The 18,789-nt window shown below is 42.6% G+C and overlaps 1 protein-coding gene across 5 annotated transcripts in view; it reads right to left on the bottom strand.

Moving 5' to 3' along the window:
- spop (speckle type BTB/POZ protein) overlaps positions 1 to 18,789 on the bottom strand; it is a 112,345-nt gene that overhangs the window by 16,714 nt on the left and 76,842 nt on the right. For all 5 annotated transcript variants that reach the window (XM_072694405.1, XM_072694402.1, XM_072694403.1 and 2 more), the window contains 2 exons: positions 4,500 to 4,677; positions 1,606 to 1,661 (listed from right to left, as the gene is read on the bottom strand). In XM_072694405.1, coding sequence (XP_072550506.1) covers positions 1,606 to 1,661; positions 4,500 to 4,677 — 234 coding nt within the window. The remainder of the gene's footprint in view (positions 1 to 1,605; positions 1,662 to 4,499; positions 4,678 to 18,789) is intronic.

The following is an 18,789-nucleotide window of genomic DNA, read 5'->3' as shown; positions in this document are numbered from 1 at the left end:
AGCCAGAACCCTGAGGCCTTCACGCCAGAGGCAGGAAAAAAGGGGAAGCGCAAGAACCTGAGCCACTCTGACAAGAGCCAGAGCAACCCCAAAAACAGCCCCCTCCCCTCCAAAAAAAAGAACAAGCAACAAAATGGAGAAAAACAGGAGAGAAATGTTTCAATTGAAGTAAGATTCATTTTTTTTTATTCCAAATCATTTTGGAGGATTTCTATTGGTTTATTAATTATCAATGTTTGATAAATGTAAAGAACATGTCATAATGTAGGACAAACTGCAAAAATGTCAATCAAAAATGAGACAGTGACTATATATATATATAATACAATTATATAACTGCACGGCTGAATTATCAGTCTCAGATGCACTAATAGCCCTAATGTATCTGTATCTGCTTTAAACAACTGCACAAACGTCAGCACAGCAACCTGTAACTTAAATATTATGAAATGATGGTCACTTATTGTTCACAAGCTGTCGTTGGTTGTCAATCATATTTAAAACTATTCTTGGAGTTACTGGAGCAGTTACTGTAGATGATTAATTTCCATGCTATAGACTTTAGCTTTGGATATTTTTCAGCAGGTTTGGGCTATGTTGCAAAAATGTAATACCACCATACATATCAGTCCACTTCATTGTTCTGGGTTTGTGAAGAAGCAATGACTAATGCCACTCTTCTCTTCTGAACTAATAATAACTCCATTATTCCACATGGGTTCCCATGCAGTTACTGAATGCTTTATCAGATCAGATATATTCATATATATATATATATATATATATATATATATATATATATATATATATATATATATGAATATATCTGATGGATATATATATATATGAAAGATAAGGAATGCATAATAGGATGTCCAATCAACACCTATGCAGTTTGTGTAGTTGTCTTTATAACTGTTCAAGTCTGTTTATAATGCATGCAGTCATTCGATGTTTAGAGGTACTGATGATGCCCACCATGTAGAGAGGCATATCATCACGTAGCTGCTCATAGTAACAATAACACACGCTCATACTGCTCGCCCCTACTGTACAGCTCTGAAAATAATTCAGTATCCTGCTCTCTCTCTCTCTCTCTCTCGCACACACCCTCACACACAGACAGAGACATTTATCTTCTGGCATTTCAGGCTGAAAAGTGTGGTCTGCAGACACATCCCCTAAAGACTAATCACTGATACACTTCCACAATGCAGGAAGACTAATTGAGATATTAGAATAACACTTGATCTTAGAATATCAAGTAGCTTTACAGTGCATGTGTACACACACACACACACACACACACACACACACACACACACACACACACACACACACACACACACACACACACACACACACACAAAATAGTTAGAGGGGGCTCTGAGTCTTTCACTGCTTCCAACAGCATGAGAGCTTTGTTGCTCCTTTTGAAGTTTAATGAGAGAATAAAAGCCAGACAAGGCATCGGAGAGTCAGAGAGAGGGAGAGAGAGAGGGAGAGGGATGGAGAGAGAGAGAGAGAGGGAGAGGGATGGAGAGAGAGAGAGAGAGAGAGAGAGAGAGGGGGTTATGGAGGGAGAAAAGAAAATGAGTGACTCACCTTTTTGCTCTCCTCCATTTCATGCTCAAACATGGCACTGAAAACTGGTGAGCGAGCTAAGAGAGAGAGAGAGAGAGAGAGAGAGAGAGAGAGAGAGAGAGAGACAGACAGACAGACAGACAGACAGACACAGAAAGAAAGAGAAAATGACTGATTACACAATCACGGTTTTCTTTATATGTATGAATGTATTTATTAATAGCCACCACCATAAAAATGCCACCACATTTTTGTAGAAAAAGTTATTTTTGTTTTTTGAAGAATGGCCCTGTACAACATAACAATACAGTTTGATACTTTAAAGTACACTATACTGACAAAAGTATTGGGACATTTACAGCAGGTTTGGAGCTCTGCCGTTACTGAGTCAGCAGAACGCTGGTGACTTTTCTGCTCAATGCTCCTCAGCACTCTGCGACCCCGCTCTGTAACTTTATGTGGTCTGTCACTTCATGGCCGAGTTGCTGGAGTACCTAAATGCTCAGGCAGGCTCATGCAGGCAGGCTGCATGGCTAGGTGCTTGATTTTATACACCTGTGTCCCAATACTTGTGTCCAAGTAGTGTATATTAAAAACACATTGGTATAACAAGGTTAACCTGCTGATACATGATGCAGATATCATTAAGCATCACTAATCAGCCTGTGTTATTATTCCTAAAGTTTGTGGATTAGGTCAATGCCATGATTCAACCAAAAACTCGCCATTATTCAACCAAAAACTCCAACACAGAAACTCATTTGGATCATCTAAGATATGGAGATATGTCCATAATGCTCCCAGCACGAGTCAAAACGCACATAACTGGTTATAGTTTCATTTGCATCCATTTAAAAAACATTCAAGGGCACCTTGAACATTAGTACTGTGTTGATGATAAATGCAGCTCATACTGTGCAGCTCAGTTTCCTGTAATACAGTCACCATGTTGAGCATTACAAGCCACCCCATTCATATTCCAACCAGTGGAGAGTCTCCGCCTCTGACGGCAAAATGTAGAGTATTGTCCACTGTTCATGTGTCATCACATCGTACAAAAACGTGCAAAAGAGCACTAAGGCTAAGGTCAGTCCACTCCAAGCCTCAAGACAGCATTTGCCAGCCTTAGTCCAGTCCTACATGAGCGCACCCTCCTCAGAGTGAGAACGGATACAGCTTCAGATCTACATGGCTTAACTCTGACAGTTTCAGAATGCCAGGTGAAGTCTAACACATCCTATAACTGCAACGACTGCACTAATCACACCAGCCACTCTCGGCCAATCAGCTTGCCCTGTTCGCCCGTCTCCTCAGCAATTAGGGAGCCACAGGCTGATACGGCGAGATAACGAGGAACCCTGCCTCAGCTGGGACAGAACTCGAGCGAGCGACAGACTGGGAGACGGAGGGAGGGATGGAGAATGGACGGCAGTGATTTCTTCTAAATGAAGTAGAATTATGAAACCTGCTCGTCTACTTCACTCCACTGTGCTGCAGGGATATAGGAGTGGGTCAGAGTAAATACCCATTAAAGGAATAATACTCGAGTGTGGACCTAATCTCTGTGTGTTGCATCTGTAGTGTATAGCGTATCTTCATCATCACCAGTAGTAATTTCCCTGTACTTAGTACAGAACATACTTTATTAAAATAAAGCCAGTGGAACGGCGCTTGATCATCTACCCACTAGCTATTCTATTGTGTTTAGAGTGAATGGGTTTCAAGTTCTTTTAATGAGTACAGTCCACTAAATAAATAAACGACAAAAAACATATACTACCAGTGTACAGTATTCAGTATGGTTACTATGGAGGACAAAGAAGAGATTTAACAATGCAATGTATCACATTATATCATAATGTATTATATTCTATAGCTGCATTGCGACTTTTCTGTTAACTTGTGACTAGTGTGTTAGCTTTGAGCTAATTAAGATGTTTCCACTGGAACAACAAAGTCGGACATATTTATATTAATATTCAAACTTTACGCAGGTAAAGGATTGTCAAACCAGTTGTTGTACTCCAAACTCCAAAGTCTTAGTCAAGTGTTTTTTGGAAACGTTTTGAAGTAGAATACAGTTTTCAGAATGTTTGCTCACGTTATATTTTATTGTAAATAAATAAATAAAATATGTATTTTTAAAAAATTGTTTTTGTATTTTTTATTTATATAATAATAATAATAAATAAATAATTAATAATAATAAATAAATAATTAATAATAATAAATAAATAAATAATAAATAATTTAAAAATAAATTATTTTGTTTTGTTCTAGGATATTGTTGTTATCATTGTCCCAGGTTAGCATTACTAGCAATAACGTGTGTGTGTGTGTGTGTGTGTATATATATATATATATATATATATATATATATATATATATATATATATATATATATATAAAATGATATCCTGCTAATAATGATATCCTAGAACAAAATTATATTATTATATTATGCTGTTGTAAATGTTTTAAAATAGCAGATTTATCATGATGTTTAACTGGAGCTGTCAACTTGGGTGTGATATCATTACCAGCATTAACATCCATCTTCCAAAGTAAATGGAACGCATTAATTTACTATATAAATCAGTGGTTCATAAGCTAGCCCCACAAATGGTCCACATCTTGCATGATCCCAACACATGGAGAAATACAGCACTAATGTAGAGCGTCTAGAAAAAAAAAATTATACAACATGAATACTGTACCTTCTATACTGCTGAATGGTCTAATAATTACTGAATTAAATGATACAACAACATTATAATATAATGCATGTTTTCAGACTCTGTATCGAAAAATGTATCCAATCAAGACAGCTGTTTTGTATTAAACATCAAATCAAATTCTAATCAAATGACTGCATAGGCCAAGCAGCATGGATACTGTGTGTGTGTATGACTTACCTGCCAGGATGGCCTTGTGTGCTTGGAACTCCTGTCCAGCTACGCAGAGCGAGCAGTCGGTGAAGCGAGAGTGTTCCCACAGTCCGCCCAGCTCATCAGCCAGTCTGCAGTCCGGAACCTTCACCATGTTCATAGTGTTCTGCCCAGAGATGTTCACAGAGTCCTGCACCACGCTCACCTGTACACGGCACACAAAATCAACACCCACAAGTTACAGCATCAATAACCTGCACTGTTACTGAAATGATAGTAATGAGACTAATGCTGAATTTATCAGTCCATACAGGTACAGAATCTATACATGAAAGTTCTGTAGAAGATCATTAGAGGCTACAAGGAGTAGTGGAATGAGTTTTTCCAGCACCGTCAGAGTGTGGCTATATGTCCAACAGTACATGTATGAGTAAGAACGACAAACCAAGTTAGCGGCAGTAGTTATCAGCTGTAATTACAAAAATTAGACAACAAAATTGTCCCATTTATCAGCACTGTACAGACGTAGACATAGATAATAACATGCATAGCTATTTATCTGGGCAGTAGGTGTTTGTTTGTTCAAAACCTACCAGCATTAAAACGAATACAAACAAACAGATAAACAACGCACTGTGCCATAGGCATTAATACAGAGTTGGTCTTTTCTGTGAAAGCTTTCTACAAGATTTCGGAGTGTGTTTGTGGAAACACTGACATTGGACGGGAGGGCCTGGCACTACTGACTGACTCCTGTTCAGCAAGATGATATAGAACTCTTAATTGGCCTTACATGAAATGATGGTTCTTTAGAACTTAGTTTCTTGAAGATCAATATATGCTTGTTTGTGAAATCTACGTCGTACCTTACAGCGTAGCCTGGCGCGGACCTCCCCAGACACGTAACTACGCATTGCAGCACATTTGTCATGGATCGCGTGAACACCGACGTGAGATACATTGGTTACACACAAAGAACCAAATCACCACATCTACCTGCATTTCCTCATCCAGGTCTCCCAGTGGCAGGATGAGCGCAGAGAATGAACCCTACTTCTGCCTCGGTTCAATGGCACATGGACCATCTCCTCCAACTCCAACATAATCCACTCAGTTTCGGTCACAGTCAGTTGTAATATGCTGAGAGAGTCGACACAATGGTATTAAGAACCCCCTTCGCCAGCCTAGTGCTTCTGCTCCAGAGCGATGCAGACACTTCTTCACACTTGCGTTGACTCCATGTAGAAGCATAAATCGGCCCCAACTTTCTCACATCTCACAAAGATGGTTCTTTCTAGAACCAAAAGCGGCTGTTGTAAAGCACCTTTATTTTTAAGAGTGGAACTGAGACTCGAGAACGTAGGGACATGTCCTCAGCGCTGTACTGGTAAACAATTCACATAAGCATTCTGTTAGATGAAGGCTGTCTCCGAGCTCCAGCAGGGACAGCGAGGCAGATGTTAATTCATGCATTTAGAAGAACGCATTTCAGTCAAAATGACAACCGTGTTCTGAAGTGACTCGAGACCGTTAACTACAGGTGCTCAGGAGGGACACTAGAGTGTCGAACAAGGGCAGACATCCAGTTATGTCTTAATTTACACAAATTGCTTTCATTTGGTTGCAGCAAGAGAGAGTGAGTGTGTACGAGTATGTGTGTGCGCAAGCATGCGTGGAGGGCCACCATGCTGACTTTGCCACCTGTTCCTGTAGACAGTAAGCACATTCATTTATCTCTCTACAGGGCATGCACACACACATACACACAAACACACACACAAACATGTGCACAGACACAGAAAATACAGACCTCATGTGCACATGTACACACTCGGAATACAAATATCAAGCATGTGCTCACACTGGTGAACCGACATGTCCACCAGGTGCAGGTAAAAAGAAGTTCGGAACTTCTGAACGATTTCATATGCGGCTTGTTGTGCCAGCCCATGCATTTTCATATGCGGCTTGTGGCGACAACAGATGCCAGTGGTTGTTTGTTTATTTGTTTTTAATTTACTCATCTGTAATTAGATCCCACGGCTCCTGGCTATCCAAAAAACACACTAGCGGCTAGTTTTGCAGCATCCCATAATCAAGGGTTATAACCGCACACTAGGTCCAGACCCAAAAGGTCAACGATACCAGCAATGGTAACTGATAATACTGGCTAATATCATCTCATATGGAAAAAAGGAAGCCACGGTTTCTCTGACGTCACAAGAATCCACCTATTGACGGATCTCCACCAATTTAACCTTATCTCCGTTTAGCCACGCCCATTCGTACCATTCGTGTTTAGCCTGCTTTTGTTGGAGTAACTGTCTCTACTGTGCAGTAGGAAGTATTGCATTCAGCATATTCAGAGTGAGGTCAGGGTGTTGGTCGTATCATCAATTTCTTTTGCTAGACTTAATTGTATGTGTTTTACCTTCAGATTAGTGTATCCCAGAGCCATTTAGTCTTCACATAATAAGAGCTAGTAGTACTCATTATTTCTGCCATATTAAACTATGAACTAATCCATATTCTAAACCACTCTGATTTATCCGCATGAAACACATGAAGATCTGGAGGAGTTTTTTTTTTTTTTTTTTTTTTTTTTAACAGAAATGAGATTGGTAACAGTCTATATTCAGTGTCTGTTAGCAATGTTAGCCCATCATCTCTCAGATAACTATCAGATACCAAACGTTTTGACTGGTTGAAAAAAACAAAAACAAAAACAACAACAAAAAAAAAAACAACTTTTGACTTTACGACCAACTATGGACACCATTACCAGGCGGTCCGCAAAACCACAAACAGATGAGCGACACAGAGCGTACACAACTTGTACTGGAAAAAACAAACACACATGCATAGAGTGTAATGTACCGACACACAGACGCAGAAGAAAGGAGCGCCCAGTAGAGTAGAGAGTGGTACACAGGCAGAGGGGAAAAGTGCACTGCAAACAGGAAATTAAATGTCAAGGACCCTTGTATGCCCTTAATGGAGGACTAAATGTTCACCTCGGGGAAGAGAGAGAGAGTGTGAGAGAGAGAGAAGTATTTGTTAAAAGGAGTAAAAGGATCAGAGGCTTTAAAAAAAAATAGACAGAGAGAAGATGGATGACAAAGAAGGGGTGTGTATTGTATTTCTCCATTTCATCTTATTATGTGGCTCCTTCTAATCTGAGAGTTTTAAATAACAAACAAGGTATGGGTGGCCTCTGCGTAATGAAACGCTGCCCAGGTTCGAAAACATTACACCGTTCATTTTTAAAAATTGGAAGAAATTATTCTGCTGTAAGAAATAAATAAATAAACGAACAAACTAACAACAAGTTTATTAGCTGTATCCAAGAACAGATGTCTGTCTGTCAGTATGGGTTTGCAGAATGGGCAGGGACAGGAAAAGAGCATTTTGGCTCAGTTTTCTTTGGGCTGTACTCAGGCCTCTGTGAGCATTTAACATTGAGCAAAGTCACATTTCTTAAAGGAGGAATAAGCTGCGTAAAGTACAGCAAATAATGCTGCCTTCGAAAAAGCTTTGATAACCTCCAATTATGCAGAAATGAAAGTCCTTCCAATGTCAAGAGTACTGCATTCTGAGTAGCATTACATCGGCAGGAAGAGACTGACGTGTGTATTGAGAGCAAAAAAGCCAGCAGTTTCTGGCAACCTGCCTTTAACAGCTCATATAAAACTTGATTTTGGGTTAAGTGCCATTTTAGAGGCATTCTGTGGTCAAGACTGTTTCTAGAAGATATAGTATGTTCTTGTTGCATGTCGTGCTTGTTTTCGGCCTTCGAATGTAGCTAAATATAACTTTATATCCATCTGTTGTCTAGGATTAGCCACACTAGTAAACCGAAACCCAGGCAGAGCAAAATATACAGGTTAAGCTGGTCTTGTTTGGACTGTATAATCTCCTGCAGTCCACTTCCTGCTCTATTGTAGGACTACCTCAGACATTGGTTTGTTTCATGATGATGACATTCTCCTGTTTATGCATTTTTATGGGTTCAACAGTGTTTCTGGTTATACTTCAGTGCTACTATCATCGTTACAGCCTACATTTACATTTACTTTGTTACAGCAGGACATTTACTTGCTTAGACTGCAAGGAGGACACCACTCGGCACCACGGTGTTAAGCTTAGCATAGGCAGAAAGTAGTGCTCATCACTGACACAACCAGAAAGCACCAGGAATCAATCAGGGTTGCCAGATTGGGTGTGTATATATGTTTTTTTTAATTATTATTCTCTTAAACTACTCAGAACCACCAGTGGTTTCTGCCTTTTCCCCCACTACCAAAACTTTTCCAAAAAAAATTGCTGGTAAATTATTATGGTAAATTTCCTGACTTGAAAGTAGCACATGAACCCCCACTTAAGTCCCCCTAATTTTTAGTGAGAAGTTTGGAGATGATTTCAATACCAGAGTTAAGGCGACCTTCAACCTTTTAACATGGCAGAGAAAAGGACAGAATCAGAACCGGATGGTACAAATTTCTTTATTTATAAACAGTGATTTGAGCCTCAGCTGGATGTTCCTGGCTACACATGAATCATTGATTCCCAGGTAACTTGGATGGGTCGCAGTTGGGTCCAACTGCCTTTAACCTGAGCAGATAATCGCCCTAATAAACGCAAACATGCTGCAGAATGTTTGGCTTAGTCTGACTAGAGGGGGCATGTTCCAGCAGGAACGTAACGTCAATGTATATCTGCTATACTTACTCTCTAGATTTCTAGCGCTCTCGCTCTCATTCATACAGCTCGTAGATTCTTGTTACAATGGAAAAATTGGAGCTCCACTTTGTTGCTACTTTTGTTAATTTGCTCCTTATTGATTTCCATATCCATAGAACTCCCTTTAGCACAGTCCAGCGTGATCTGCTGACCTTACTGCATTTAATCAAGTTACAATATAAAGGCCTACAGTCACAGATTCTATTACACTAATATACAACACAGGCAGCTGGGCTTCAGGGCATTTAAAAAAATACCAATATCAACAGCTGACTGCACTAATACATTATTACTGACTTTATTTGGACAGCCCTAAAATATAAATATCTGAAATAAGCATATGATAAGGATCTAATGAGAGTGTAATGAATGTTAAGCATATACACACACACTCTGTCCGTCCGTGTGTGTGTGTATGCACACGCATGCATGTGTGGTCAGTCAACTCAGCTCCCCCCTGCAGTGTGATTAATGAAAGCAGCTGTGGGAAACAGGCTGTGATGCACACACACACATGCACACACTCACTCACGGGGACACACGTGCACACATTCATCACTCGCTCATTAGTAAATTGTGGACGAGTAGGGAGCAGTGAGGATATAGGGAGGGCGAAGGACAGGACGGGAGGAATGGCAAAAATGTACACACCCTAACATGAGTCTCCTTTCACCCTGAACTTCAACGCTCAGGACCCCAGAGGACCACCCCAGAGCAGGTAGTACTTGGGTGGTGGATCATTCTCAGCACTGCAGTGACACTGACATGGTGGTGTTAGGGTGTGTGTGTTTCGCTGGTACGAGTGGCTCAGACACAGCAGCGCTGATGGAGTGTTTAAACTGCCAAAGACTGACGACAAAAGTTAAAAGTGGTTAAGTTAACCTTCATGAACGTCTCCCTGCAGGAGGAGAAGATACCTAGTTCTAGGCTACAAGCATCTGCCTATGGAGATTCCTCACTGACAGCGTAATGCGTTCAGAATCTAAAGCTAATCTGTGTCTGGGAAATCAAGGCCGGAGGGCTTCCAGTTTAAACGATGCGTCAGTACGAGCGTAACCCCTCCGATCCTTCCTGCCAGCCCGTTATTGTGTTAAAGCTCCAGACGCCTCCCTCTCTTTCCGCCGCCAGAGCACACCGACACATGGACCACTTTGCCGTGAGCTACTGTAATAAAAGCCCTGCGTTCTGCGCGGAAGAAAAGCACCTCATAAACTCTGCATTAGACTCCCTCTACTTTATTCATTCATTAATGGATCCATGCGAGCGGCCTTTCCGGGGCGTCTGTTTGTGCGCTTTGTTTATAGATGTGGAGCGAGTGGCCAAGCGTGAAATAGTGCCAAAAGAAAGAACACAAATCAAATCCAATAAGTTCATTAAGTCGGGGGAGAGCTGGTATTTATTCCTTTACTGTTTCGTTTAGCTGAACAAACAGCACTTGCATCAAACACAAACACACAAATATATATATATATATATATATATATATATATACACACACACACACACACACACACACACATAAATATATATATATGTATGTGTAAACAGGCACACACTACAGAATTAACCAAATTAGCCTCTTCAGAAGATGCTTTTTCACTCTATCCAAAGTAATGAGGGCTTCGAAAAGCAAACAAACACAAACAAGCACAACTTACTGATGTGTGTACCTAATCACTAACACCTTGCACAAGCATCTGCTTGTAATGCATGAGCAGCCCTTCGCCGAATAACTAACACACAGGTGCTAGGGGTTTTATACGATGTCAGGATGCGGGGTCAAACAAGTGCCTTATATACACTCACTGAGCAATTTATTAGAAAGACCTGTACACACCTACTCAGCCAATTGTGTGGCAGCAGTGCAGCGCATAAAATCATGCAGATCCAGCAGCTTCAGGTAACGTTCACATCAGCCATCAGAATGAGGAGCAAATATGACCTCTTTGATTTGGAGCTTGGCATGACTGTTGATCTGCTGATCTCATGGGATTTCTGTGGGCCAAGCACAAATAGCTGAGGCTGCAGCGGGCACCGACCACCAAAACTAGACAGTTGAGGACTGGAAAAACGTAGCCTGGTCTGATGTATCTTGATTTCTGCTGAGGCAGACGGATGGTAGAGTCAGACTTTGGTACCAACAGCGTCAATCCGTAAACAGCATCAAACCCAACCTGCCTAGCATCCACACTCCAGGCTAGTGACAGAACAGTGACTTCCAGTATAACAAGGCACCATGTTAAAGCAAGAGTCGTCTCAAATTGGTATCATAAGCATGGCAATGAGTTCATGAATGTGTTCATCCATAGTCTTTGCAGGCTTCCAGTCCCAGACTTGATAGAACAGGAGATTCCGTCATCTGGAATCTATGCCATGGAGAACCGAGGCTGTTCTGAGAGCAAAAGGAGGCCTTTCTGAGTGGTAGTCTTGTTGAATTACATGTTTTGTCCACATCTTCTACAGAGAACACAGAACAGTCACCAGAACAGCTTCAGTGCACCCCAGTCATAGTTACTATAACAGTACAAGAGGGATGAAAAAAAAATGATCTGGTGACCAAAGACCACAGCATATGATCTACTTTGCTGTCACACTTCTCAAACCGTCAGACCCTGTGAGATCTTTTCCTCCCCGTCATGTTGATCCAAAATCCAGGTCAGCTGGGCCTGCTCGCAGAACATGGTAGGATGTTATGTGTGGAACTGTATCATGCAGCACACCTGTCTGATAGCATCTGAAAGCATCGATACAGAGTTTTCCCCTTAATTTGAAACTTTAAACTGGCTGTAAACACCTGCAACTCTGTCAAAAAGTCTTGGACTTGTTTACAATCATCTCAGCAGTGCTTGTGTTTTGCCTGTGACACACTTTTGGGCTGCTTCAGCCTAGTCTTGTACTAGATTTTCTCAGATGATGGAAAAAGATGAATAATCAGGTCCAGGTCCAAAAAAAAAAATCCTCCCCAGCATTTTGCTTCAACTGCTCCAAAGCTTAGCTTTCCCGCTACTTTCCCAGACAGGGATTAAGCCTAGTATTGGACAAACTTTTCCATCTTATCCATGGAGAGTAGATATGGAAAATTCAGAGAACATCTGTAGCGTCTAAATCTAAGCTTTTACACTTTTCCAGATGCTCCTGGTTGTCCGTTTTTCCCACAATAACCAAGAATCCACACAATAACTCAACTAAACAAAGGGATGGTGGGACGGATGTCCTTGTTGAAACAAAATTGTACTTTTTGTACAATTGATCCACCACAAAATGCAAAACTGAAAGAGGGAAAATGTGGGATAAAAATTTGGGACAAAATTTCCATCCAAGAGCCTTAAAGAGACTGATCTACAGAAGACAGAATCATCAGCTCGACCTACCAATGACCTGTAGTACCAGAAAGCGAGAGACTGGAAGACACTGTGAGAGATTGAGTAAGTTATATATATATATATATATATATATAGAGAGAGAGAGAGAGAGAGACAAGGCAGGATGCTGATATTCTAGGCATTGCTGATGTGTTGGAAAAGCCATTCTTATTCAGTCTACACACACAGAGGGAACTTTTACGCATCATTTCCACTCAAGCTGTTCGAAGTCTGGCTCGGACCACAAACACCAACCCGCATCTCTCCCCCTCTCACGCTCTTTCTCTCTCTGGGACCATCAGCAGACTCGCATCACATTAAACCTGTAGAAGCATTTGGAACGTTTTCTTTTCTTTCTTTTTTTTCTCTCAAATCATCTGTTTCTTTTCCCCGGAATGAAGATCAGAGAGACAGAGAAGCTGATCGCTAGGAGGCTCTGAGGCCCAGTTCAAACGGGCGCGCTCAAAAAGCTGAAGAACAGAAACGAACGAATCGGAGTAGAGGAACTAGGGAGCGCTGTACCCTTCACCACACCATCCCTGGTGTTCCTACAGTGGAGCGTTTTCCATTTAGCCTCTTTCCTAATATTCCACCCACTGAGGATGCAGAGATTCATTCATTTATCCATTACTGAGTTCAACATGGTGCAGTAGTGTTCCCATTACCCATTAGAAAAGTATAATATTAGGGATTTAGAATGGGATAGTGTCGGTGGAATAGTGAAGGTTAGCCTGAGGCAGCCTGGTTTCTCAGTGAGGAGTTTTTCTGGTATTCAGTAGTCAATACCTACCAAGTGTGCTCCAAGAAAGGACAACCGGTGACCCGGCAACAGGGTCATAGGCACCTAAGGCTCATTAATGCAATCCATGGAGGCCCCAAGTCACAGGACTTAAAGAAGCTGCTGCCAACATAAGTCTTGGTGCCAACTAACACTGGGGCCTTGTAGAGTCCATGCCTCGAATGGTCAGCTCTGTTGTGGCAGCACATGGGAGACAGGTGGTTCTAATGTTACGGTCTCTCAAAGGTGAAGCACCAACAGATCTATCGCCTCTGCTGGCTGGTTGCAGTACGACAAAACACCCCATTTTCCATCTCATAGTTCTCTTCTAGACTGTCTTAATATCTCCAGTGTCCAATTCAAACAGCTATTTTCCCCCAGAAATCAGTGTTTAAAGTGTTACTCTGCCCTATAGTAAGAAGGCACTTAGAAATGACATGATTGACAGCCTTGGCTGGAAGAGATCGTCTGCAGGACTTCCATCAGTCCCTTTCTGTTCATTACATGGAGTAGCTGACATCTCATGAACTGCACTCTTACAGGACAAACTGGGAATCCAGGGGGGAAATCCACTTTGCTTATGCACTGTAAGCTTAGTGAAGGCGGTCTGAGACACGCTTGGTCTGGGAGAATTGAGGGGGAGGGGCGGATCTACCAACTGAGGCCTCTGGTCTCTGGAATGGAACCACAGCGTCCATGTTTCTACAGTCTCTGGTCTAAATTTTGTAATTCCTATATTTAGAAAAAGGACAATAACAACTCTGGGCTTGTAAAGATTACTAAGTGTCATAACAGCTGCACCTGCAGCCAAGAGAACTGAATGAGAGGCAAAATAACACTTACTTCAAGGCTACTTCTCTCTCTCTTTCTTCCTCTCATTCTCTCTCTCTCTCTCACACTCACACACTTTCTCATTAAATGTATCTTTTGCAGCCCTTCATCATACAGCCTATAAGCAGCTCCCCCTCACATTCCTGTATCATGCTGGGCCTATAGCAGATGCTGCAGGTATAGCACTTCTCTCTCTCCAACTAACTACCTGCTCCAAGCCACAAACTCTCTGTGTGTGTGTGTGTGTGTGTGTGTGTGTGTGTGTAGCAGATGTTGCAGCTGTAGTAGTTCTCTGAGACATCAGTGTGGCATATGGCCCCGGTGAATGAAAGATGGGGGCTGTCAGGAAGAGAGAGAGAGAGAGAGAGAGAGAGAGAGAGAGAGAGAGAGAGAGAGAGTGGGGGGTGCTCACAGTCGTGTATCTGCAGAAGCTGGATGGAGAAACAGCAGCAGAGAAAGAGAAAAGCGAGAGAAAGGGAGGACACACTGTAGATGGAGGGATGGAGACAAAGAGAGACAGAGAGGCATGACCATGAAGGAGAGAGGTGGAGAGAGGCACAAGTCAAACAACTAAAACTACATTCACCCAAAACCTGGACCCCCCCCCCCCACACACACACACACACACGCACGCACACACACGCACGCACACATACATCATGGGGAAAAGCACAGCTGATAAAAGAAGAGACAAGAGGGAGTCCAGGAACTCTCTTCCTCTCACTCATTTTCATCCCTCCATCTCTCTCACTCGGTGTGTAATGACATCCAGCACAGCACCTTTAATGGGAACTTTCTCCTCATTAAATACCTTCAGGAGGCTCTGAGACACACACACACACACACACACACACACACACACACACACACACACACACACACACACACACACACACACACACACACACAAGTATGGGGGAAAAAAATCTTTCAGACATACAGAAGAGACCACTAAGGATAAGAAAAAGAGACGAGAGGAATGAGCGAGAAGGAGAGAGTATAGAGAGGTGAGAGAGTGAGAAAGGGGCGAGGGTGAGGAGAGACAGAAGAAGGTTAAGAATGAGAGAGAGAGAGAGAGAGAGAGAGAGAGAGAGAGAGAGAGAGAGATTAAGAGTGAGAAAACAGAACAGGCTGAGAGAGATTGGGAGAGGGAGCAAGAAAAAAGAGAGCAAGGAGAGAGACAGGGAGAGAGAGAGTAAAGGTGATGCGAACAGAGACGGAGCAATGAGAGAGGAATGGACAGAAAGCTAGAAGAGGGAGAGCAAGCAAGCAGAGGAAGAGGGCAAAGAAAGGGAGAGAGTGAGAGCGAGAGAGAGAGAGAGAGAGAGAGAAAGGACAGACACTGACATGGCAAAGAAAGACTGCAAGAGAGAAATGGAAAGAAAAAAAAAGAGAATAAAAGTGAGAGAGAGAGTGAGAGCGAGCGAAAGCAAGGAGAGAGAATAGAGGGTGAGCGTGAGAAAGACGAGAGTGTAGAGGGACAGAGAGAGTGGGCGAGAACCAGTGCAAAGAGAGAGTGAGTGAGAAAGAGAAGGAGAAAGGAAGAAGAGGAGAAAGAGGAAGGAAAGAGAAAGGAAGAAGAGAGCGCGAGAGCGGCGGTTATACTGTAGCATGTTTGTACAGGTTTACGTGTGAATGGAGACTCAGTATCTTTCATTAGAGTGATAAAGCGATTCAATCACGCTTATACACACTGCACTGAGAGCACAGCGAGAGAGAGAGCGAGAGAGCGAGAGAGAGAGAGAGAGAGAGAGAGAGAGGTAGAATAAGAGCGAATAAGCAACAGATGGTGAAGAGAGGAGACGGGAGCTAAGGGAACACATGAGAGGCATCAGTGAGAGAGAAACAGAAAGACAGCTTAAAAAAGAGGGGCGCGAGTGAGAGACAATGAGAAAGAGAGAGAAGCTGCCGAATGGGTGTGCGAGAGCATCAGTGAATGAGAGAGAGAAAAAGGAAGAGGGATCAGAAAGACAGAAAGCTCCTATTTCAAACCGCCAAAAAAAAACGTCAGAGACGAGGTGACACACTTCCACACGTTAGTAATGAAAAGGAACCCTTAGGAGAACATCCAGACTGAAGCTCTGCAGACTGACAGCTTTCACATTAACATCACCTCAAACTGTGGGGAAACACCCAACAGGAATCACTACACAAACAGAGTCTCAGAAAAGGAGGAAAAATGGGCTCTTTTTTTACTCCTCTCTTTTTACTCTCTCTCTCAAGCAGCAGCAATCCATCTGGAAGGGAGCAGAGCCAGCACACTAACAAACTAACACTAGGCTCGCGCGCGCGCGCACACACACACACACACACACGCACACGCACACGCACAGAGAGAGAGAGAGAGAGAGAGAGAGAGAGAGAGAGAGAGAGGAAAAAAAGGAGGTGCTGAGGACATGTTTGGGTCCCTGTGACGTAATGGGACCCAGATTGGAAACACTTAAAACGAGCCCTCATTCTTCTTCCCTTCTTCTTCTTCTTCTCATCCAAAAAGAGAGCAAGCGAGCGAGAGGGAGAGCTAGGAGAGAAAGACAGAAAGAGAGAGAGAGAGAGAGAGAGAGAGAGAGAGAGAGAGAGAGAGAGAGAGAGAGAGAGAGAGAAGGAGAGAGAGAGCGAGCCTTCTGCTGTGTGCCTGCAGGCTTCATTAGGCTAGCTTGAAACAGCCAACTCCGCGGCGCGTGCGTTAAACATTAATCACTGCATAGCATTACAGCTAGCGCATTAGCATAGCGCTCTCCGCATGCTTTAACCTACTCCACAAAAAAAGGAGGAGAGGAAAGAAGGGCAGAAAGTCTGAAATCCCAACCTGGCCTGCTTTCACAGAGAATATCAGAGGCGTATCCATCTACCATCATGCATTCTGTATATTGATCTACTGTGCATTAAAAACCTACATACTCTATATAGGCAAAAGTATTGGGACACCTGCTCATTCACTGTTCCTTCCAACGTTGAAGCTATTACACAAAAAAAAAAGGGTTATCCTACTTTTGTTGGAGTAACTCTACTCTGTCCAGGGAAGGTTTTGTACTAGATTTGGGAGGAGAACTGCTGTGAGGATTTGATTGCATTCACTGACAAGCGCGTCAGAAAGGATGCTAGATGATAACCATGGGGGCCACCTCATCCCAAAAGTATAGAGTACAATCAATCCAGAGAACACAGCTCCACTGCTCTACAGCCCAAAGCTGGGGGCCTTATAACCCTAAGTAGCCCACACCTGGTATTACGTATGGTGCCAATAGGTTCTCATGTGTTCTGCTCTAGAGAATCCTGTACTATCAGCAGTACCTTTCTACATGGACTAGTCAAACTGTATGTCTGTGTGCATTTGCACAACTGTGTCAGCAATGAGTGCAACATAAAGTAGCTGAATGCATTCATTATAGAAGGGGTGTCCACAAACATTTGGCCACACACAGTATCTTGTATTTCAGACATGTTATTTACTCCTTTTTTCGCTTCCATTCACTTACGTTTTGCACTGCAAGTCTTGGTGCTGTATATGAAAAAGGCGCCTGTCCTTCGGCTAAGCACACTCCAAAGGCTTTCAGTCAGGAGTACTCCAGCGTTTCTGTCCAGCCTTAAAAAAGCAACTGAAATATAAGTCGATAGGAAGGTTCTGAAGCAGGTGCCCATTGACATCTACTGAATCAACAGGTCTTCTTAAGGATGGAGAAATGCTCAGAGACTCGCGAACCTAAAGAACCTTTAGAAAGTTTCGCCCCCCCCCCCCCCCCTTTCTTCTGAGAGCTCAGAACGTTACTGAGGTGTGGCTGCATAAGCGAAACTTACTGGGAAAGCTCTAGAGCCTGTTTACACCTGGCATTAATATGCGTTTTTCCTAATCGGATCACGCTCGGATTTCGCTTGTCCGCATGGAAAGCCAGTTGTGAACACTCCCAAGATGCATTGTGATCGTATTGAGATAGGATACTCAACCCACATTTGAAGGTGGTCAGAGACGGATCTCGTCCACAGTTTTCCATGATTGGTAATACGTCTGTCAGAAAAAACGTTAATATGAGTAAAATGTACAGTGGGTCCTGGCTTCTCTCCTCTTGCGCTCTCGCTCTCCGGCTATCGCATGTTTGTGCGCATGCTCACTCTCGAGCTTATTTACCTGTAGGTGAGAGCAGAACTCCAACAGAATTTGTTCCCTCGCGGTTTAAATAGTCTGTCGCATTAGGGGAATGCAGGAACCATGTGTCGCTTCATAGTGCTGTAGAAGCCCCATCGTAGACAGGTTTGATGAGAAAGCGTTGTTTACAGCAAGTAAAAGGGAAATGATGAACGTGTTGGTGTGTTTTTTTAAACAGGACAGTAGAATCAGATCTCTTCTGCTCACACAGGAGACGCATTTGTGTAAACAGGTGTAAACAGAATTTGGTCAAAGTAGATGCATGTAATCAGACTCTTAGATTAGTCAGGAGCCTGGATCTTCAGTGTTGACGAGTTTATGGATGCACACATGGATGTATGAGTACCAAGGGGCCATCACGGTCAGTCTAGTCTGATTAGGGATATTTCAGGTGGGTCTTATAAATACATTGGGAACTGTGGGAGGGGAAAGGATGATGACGAAGAGAAGTTTAAAAAGGGGTAT

This window comes from Salminus brasiliensis, chromosome 12, assembly GCF_030463535.1.
Source record: "Salminus brasiliensis chromosome 12, fSalBra1.hap2, whole genome shotgun sequence".
NCBI lineage: Eukaryota > Metazoa > Chordata > Actinopteri > Characiformes > Bryconidae > Salminus > Salminus brasiliensis.
This window is presented reverse-complemented; position numbering and strand designations above follow the sequence as displayed.